Source organism: Sapajus apella, unplaced genomic scaffold (assembly GCF_009761245.1).
Source record: "Sapajus apella isolate SASKATOON/1434 unplaced genomic scaffold, GSC_monkey_1.0 scaffold3381, whole genome shotgun sequence".
In the NCBI taxonomy this organism is placed as follows: Eukaryota; Metazoa; Chordata; class Mammalia; order Primates; family Cebidae; genus Sapajus; species Sapajus apella.
In genome coordinates, this window is record NW_022440307.1 from 1 (window position 1) to 7374 (window position 7374).

The 7374-nt window shown below is 38.5% G+C and overlaps 1 protein-coding gene across 1 annotated transcript; it reads right to left on the reverse strand.

Annotated features, from left to right (window-relative positions):
* Positions 1-3: 3 nt before the first annotated feature.
* On the reverse strand, positions 4-2280 carry LOC116547502 (protocadherin beta-16; the record flags this gene model as incomplete). The annotated part of the gene is made up of 1 exon (XM_032273445.1): positions 4-2280. A coding segment is annotated over exon 1 (1320 nt), but the record flags the coding sequence as incomplete, so codon positions are not given.
* Between the last annotated feature and the right edge of the window lie 5094 nt (positions 2281-7374).

Consider the following 7374-nt stretch of genomic DNA (forward strand, 5'->3'; position numbering starts at 1 on the left):
TATCTGCACTGTTAGGTTGTATTCCGTTTTCAGCCTTGGAGTCCCCATATCTGTGACGGTGAGGGTGATATTATATTCAGCTTTTGCTTCTCTGTCGAGTGCTCTCTCCGTTACCAAGGTGTAAAAGTTCTTGACTGAGGGTTTTAGAAGAAAGGGAAGGTCTTCCTGGATGGAAGAAATCATCTTACCATTGTTCCCGGAGTCAGGATCTGAAACGCTGAAAAGAGCAACTACAATCTCTGGCGAGTTCTCTGGGATGGGGCTGGTGAGTGCAGACATGGTCACCTGTGGAGGATTGTCATTCACGTCCACCACCTGCAGGAGAAGAGTGCACTTTCCTGAAAGACCTCCCCCATCTGTGGCCTTGATGTCCACTTCATAAGACATAGTTGTTTCAAAATCTAATTGTTTTCTCAGTCGAATTTCTCCCGTCATAGGATTTACCTCCAAAGTCTTACTGATATCCTCTGAAGGCTGAAAGAGTGTGTATGATATTTTCCCATTGGCTCCGCTGTCTAAATCCCTGGCGGAGACGGTGGCAACCAGGGAGCCAAGGGGGCTGTTCTCTGGAATCTGCACTTTGTAGATGGGCTGCTCAAACTCAGGGGCGTTATCGTTGATGTCCACCACTTCAATGCGGACCTGGGCGGTTCCAGATCGCGGTGGAGAACCCCCATCCAGCGCTGTCAGGGTTAATCTTAGTTGAGGCTCCTCCTCCCGATCCAGCTCTTTATCCAACACTAGCTCAGGATATTTCCTGCCATCATTGCGTTCTCTGGTTAGAACCCCAAAATGGGAATTTGGGGTGATATTATAATTTTGAACATTATTGCTTCCTACGTCCATGTCCACAGCATGATACAGAGGGAACTCAGTTCCTAGAGGACTGTTTTCCAGTATTTTTAGAACCATTTCCTTCTCATTGAACACGGGAGAATGGTCATTTATATCTATCACCCTCAGTTCAGCCTGAAATATTTCTAAAGGGTTTTCCATGAGCACTTGGAAATGTAGTATGCAAGGCTCACTGGGACCGCATAGCTCCTCTCGATCTGGCTTCTCATTTATGAGCAAATCCCCAGTTTGAACCTTGAGCTGCAAATGCTGTTTGTTCCCCTGGGAAATGATCCTGGCCCCGCGGCTGGACATCTCTGTCAACTCCAACCCCAGGTCTTTTCCTAGATTTGCCACAAAAGAGCCTCTCTCGGTTTCCTCCACTATGGAATAGGGCCCCAACGCGGCGCCCGCCCCGGACAAGCTCAGCAAAACAAAGAAAACAAGGACTTGCCTTTGTCTCCGATTGTGCATCCATCCAATCTCCATTGCTCTTTCTTGAAAACTTGGCTCACAGAAGCTTCATGTACCCCCAGGATCCTAGTAGCACGGTTTTGCAGTCCAGAATGTCAGAACCAAGCAGCTCAGTGGTGTCTTAAAGAGGTTTCACACTCGCATTTGCTCTGGCTCAGCTATTCTTTTGCTTCCAGGCTTTGGGAAACGGTTTGCTGGATCGTGGAGCTGGGTAGGCAATTGTATTTTCCGTCATCTTAGCCTGCAGCGCCACCATGCGTTCTCACTGAGTCATATTTTCTGGTTTAATTTTGGAGGCAAAATTCTTCTAAACGTACTCAATAAGCTATGCAATATGAAACACTGAGTCCTATTTTCATGTGGGTTTTGTGTGAACAAATGGACCTCTGTGATGTTGCAAGGGAGGAGTAGAAGAAGCAAACAGTCACATGTTATTGACTGTTTAATGGTGTTGTTAGTGATTAAATAAAAGATTTTAATTGAAATTAACATTTAATTTGAAGAGATATACATACTTAGGATCAAAATGTTTCTTTCCTATTTGAATCATCTAACCCAAAATATCACGAGCAAACTGTTTCTGAAGTGACATGGGAACGATGTCACAAGCACATATTTGTCATTCTACATGTTACAGACTCTAGGTAGAAACTGCATCACTGCAATCAGTAGTAGTTTGAAGGAGGAAAGTTAACTAATGATTTATTAGAGAGCAATTTACTTCCTCATTATCACCTAGCTCTGAGAACTGAGTTTTTCACAACTTTTAAATTATTGGAAAAAACATTTCCCAAATAGGTAGATCTCGAGTTTGGGCCTGCCACACTTTTTTGGATTGTTTTTATCATGACAAGAATAATTTCTGTTTTATTCTGCTTAGAAACCAGATATACTGAGATACAATTAAAATCATACAACACAATCCACTTAAATATATGCACCTACTATGTGCCCAGGAAAATTTGTAAAAATGCAATCTACCCATTTGAAATATATGATTCAGGCCAGGTGCAGTGACTCAAGCCTATAATTCCAGCACTTCGGGAGGCTGAGGCTGGTGATCACCAAGTCAGGAGTTTGAGGCTGGTCTGGCCAACATAGTGAAGCCGCATCTCTACTAAAAATACAAAAAATCATATACACCATGGAATACTATGCAGCAATAAAAAACGACGAGTTTGTGTCCTTTGTAGAGACATGGATGAATCTGGAAACCATCATTCTCAGCAAACTGACATAAGAACAGAAAATCAAACACTGCATGTTTTCACTCATAGGCGGGTGACGAACAATGAGAACACTTGGGCATAGGGAAGGGAACAACACTCACTGGGGTAGGTGAGGGGGTGGATGGGAGGGAAGAGGAGGGACAGTGGGGGGACTCGGAGGTTGGGGACGGATAACACGGGGAGAAATGCCTTATGTGTTGAGGGGATGGATACAGCAAACCACCATGGCATATATGTACCTGTGCAACAATCCTTCAGGATGCAGGATGTGCACATGTACCCCAGAGCCCAAGTACAATAAAAAAAGAAAGAAGAAGAAAAATACAAAAAATATCTCAGGATGCTGAGGCAGAAGAATTGCTTGAACCAAGGAGGTGGAGGTTGCAGTGAGTGGAGATTGCACCAATGCACTTCAGCCTGACTGAAGCGAGACTCCGTCTCAAAAATAAATAAGTAAAATATATGATTCAATGTCTTATGATATATAGAGTTGTGCCTTCAATGGCTTATGATATATGAGTTGTGAATCCATCATCACAATTTAGAACATTCCGATTACCTCAAAATAACTCTGTATCCTTTAACTATTACTCTTTAACCCCCAAGAATCCCCTCATCCCTCTGTGCTTAGCCTTAAGCAACCATTAATCTACTCCTTGTCTCCATAGAGTTTCCTATTCTGGACTTCCATATTATGGAATAATATAACATGTGGACTTTTGTGGCTGGCTTATTTCTCTTAGCATGCTTTCGAGGTTCATCCAAGTTGTAGCATGTATCAATATTTAATTTCTATATTTGACCAAATAATATTCCATCATATAGAATATCACATTTTGATTATCAATTCATCTGCTGATACACACTTGGATTGTTTTCACTTTTTTGGCCATTATGAATAATGCTGCTATGGACATTAATGTACAACTGTCTATGTAGGTGAATGTTTTCATTTCTTTCTTTTCCTTTCTTTTTTTTTGAGACAGAGTCTAGCTGTGTCATCCAGGCTGAAATGCAGTGGCACAATCCTGGTTCACTGCAACCTCTGCCTGAGTTCAAGCAATTCTTCTGCTTCAGACTCCCAAGCAGCTGGGATTACAGGTGCCCGCCACCATGCTCAGCTAATATTTTTGTATTTTTTAGCAGAGATGGGGTTTTGCCATGTTGACCAGGCTAGTCTCAAATTCCTGACCTCAGGTGATCTGCCTGCCTCAGCCTCCTAAAGTGTCGGGGTTACAGGTATGAGCCACTGCCCTGGTCTTGTTTTCATTTCTTAAGAGTGGAATTTCTGGATCATGTGATATTCCGATGTTTATTTGAGGAACTGCCAAGACTGTTTTACAAAGTGGCTACACCATCTTATATTCCCACCCACGGTGTATTAGGATTCCAATTCCTCTGTATTCTCCTAATACTTGTTATCTAACTTTTTGATTATAGCCATTCTAGTGGGTGTGAAGTGGTGTCTTGTAATTTTGATTTGTATTTCCCATATGACTAACGATGTTGAGTATTTTTTCATGTGTCTATTGACCACTTGTATATCTACCTTGAAGAAATCTCGAGTTAGATTTTTGCCCATTTTAATTGGGTTATTTGTCTTTTTATAATGTAATTGCAAGAGTTCTTTAGATATTCTAGATAAAGTCCCACATTAGATTTAGATTCCTTTGTTTGGGTCTCCTGTTTTCATAGTTTGAATTGCAGTACAGATTCAGGATATCTTTCTCAATTTTGTGTTTTTTGTTAATAACTTCTAGAAATTTGTTAATTTCTTTGCCTTCGGTTAAATCATCTAATCAATGAGGCCCAAACTGCTGGCATGAAGACCTTTCTGTGCCTTTGGCCACAGGTATTGCTGCTAGACTGGATAATTTTCTTCCAAGCAGCCAAAGTGTGGTAGACAGAATAACGGACAACAAAGATGTCTATCCCCTATTTCTCTAAATCTGCAAATAGGTTACCTTACATGGCAAAAGATATTTTGCAGATGTGATTAACATGTTGAGGCTGCAGTGAGCTTTGATTGAACCACTGCACTCCAGCCTGGGTGACAGAGTGAGATCCCATCTCTAAAATAAGAAGAAAAAATAACCTTTCAAAGAGGAGATTCTCCTGTATTATCTGAATGGGACAGAACACTTGCTGGTTGTGGTCAGAGGGAGCTATGACTATTAAAGAATGATCAGGGAAGATGCAATGTTGCTGACTTTGATGATGGACAAAGGGAGCCATAAACCAAGTAATGTGGGCAGTGTCAGAAGGGAGAAGACAAAGAAATGCATTCTCCTCTAGAGTCACAAGAATGGTATCCACCCAAGCTGATACCTTGATTTTAGCTTAATAAAACCCATATTGGACTTCTGGGCTACAGAATTGGAAGACAATGCTTTTTTATTGTCTTAAGCAATAAAGTTTTTGGCAATTTTTTATAGCACCAATAAAAAATGAATACATAACACAAGTATGGATTCTCATGCACCCAGCAGCTGAGTCAACAGAAATTTATAATCATAATTCCATAAGAATAATATTATCACAGCAATGCTGGAGAGTGTCTTATTCAGCTATAATGAGTAATTTTTCTTATAATAAGGTCATTTATGACCCACACACATGTATTTTCAGCATAATTTTTAGGAAGAGTTGTCAAAGACTTACGCTTAATTTTTAACAGAAAACAACTGCAGCCTATCAGAATTTTTTCTACTAAATTCCTCAAATCTCTTAGTTACTAAGTGATAGGAATTCCTTCACAACATTGCCTATATTTTTCAGAAATTATTTATTTCATTTATAATTAAAACTAGAATAGCAACTACTTTAAAATGCTTCAAAAGAAACGTGTATGTATAGGTATATATTTAATATACATTACCTATATATATCACAAATATGTATTTGAGTTAGGAGGAGAAGAATGAAGAAAGAGCTCAATTCAATGCAACTGCAGAGTAAATCTATTCCCTGTTCAGACTTTCAGACTATTTCAGACTCATTTCTGCAACAATGAATGTGACGTATTGACAAGATGATAAGGTATGGGAATATACTCAGACTGATTCGCTCAAAATGAAAATCACTTATGATATCTGATCCAGCTTACTTAGGTCAGTGCTTCTATAAGAGCTTTGGGTTTTGTGGTCTGCATTAGTGTGGTCATTGGTGTAAAGACAAATATAAACTATAAACCAGAAGTTACATTTTTATGTGGGCATTCAGTTCAAGGAATAGAAGTAGAAATCATAGATAAATTTCACTTTCTTAGAAAAACAGTGCTACAAGTTAATGCCAATACACTATATTGGCTAAAAACTGAGGCACTACATTTAGGTAGACTTAGATTGTATTTCAGATTTTTCCTTTAATTGCTTGATAATTATAAGCAAGTTGCTTAACCTTTCTAAGCCTCAGTGTTTTCATATGTAAAACAGGAGATAATATACCAACACTTTAAGGGTTTGGGAAAAACTTCAAAAGATAATAAATGTAAAGCACCCTGTATACCACTGTAAACTACATTTTGACTAAATTAGAAATCAATAAATAAAAGCTTAAAAACCAGATTAAACTATATGTTTAAGATCTGTGCTTTTTACTGTATATATGATATTTTAATTAAAAATTATAGTTCCTAAGTAAAAAAAAAAAAATTAGACATGGGCAATATAGAGATGACATGATGACTCCATGGTCACCAGAGACTCTTGTATCTTTTAAGTTTATTTTTTACTGTCTTAATCTTTAATGTTTCAATCATTAGGGTCCAACAAGGCTGTGGTACTAGTCATGAAATACAGATTCCAGACAACAAGGAGAACTTAGAGAAGGAAAAAGAGGGCCCCCTTCCTAGATGAATTATCTCCTTTTAAACAGTGTTCTTGGATGTCAGTATAGCACTTGTACATACAGCTCATGGCTACAACCCAGTCATATGTTTGGCTGGGAAAATGTATTGTTTTCACTAAGCAACCTAATGCCCTAAGTGGAATCTGAGATCTGTCATTAACAAAGAAAAGATAAATGGATATGAGTGGCCACTGCAAATTCCATCAAAGATGTTCAATATTTCTCCAAGGAGAAAAGCTAACTTCATTACCATGCTGCTTTATCTCACTAAATAAATATGGTGAAGGTGTCCTCCTATTCGAACAACACAAATATATAAAGCAAATGAAAATAATTATGTTAACACAAATGCTAACATATTAATGAAAGGAAGCAAAATTACATAACATTTTAAGAGAAAACGGCATCAAAGAAGATAAGAAGTATGAGGGCGTAATAAAGCAGGAGCCAGACGTTCTCACTGTACTAGCTTTTCTCCTTCTTGATTAGACTTCACTGCAACCTTAGTGCATTATTGCTCTGTATACACTTAGTGGATTAAAAACTAATAAGCAAACTGACAAGGAACTACAACTGATTATGTAGAGCCAATTTCTCACGTTTTTCCCACTTCTATACTCCCAAGCTATTCCAGAACTACTATTTGTACAACCATTGACCTCATCAGTGTTTTGATTGGCAAGCTTTAGAACTATTCAAATTGGTAAACTATGAAGAAAAGATGAGATACCATATTTAAAACAGGGACAACATGAGAAGTCCCACAGAAAAGTTTAGTATAAATTATAATTTACACTAGGTTGACAGAAAGACCATACTCTATATTTATCATAAACATTAAAATAAACACTATGAAACTGATTATTTTAGTTGAATGCTGAAACCAAAGTCATTCCTAAAGTTGGAGTTTTCTTCCATTTCTGGCACAGGGGAAGGGCCCTGAATATTGGGTAATATTGGCTTCAGAAACTTGAACTCATTGGTCCCA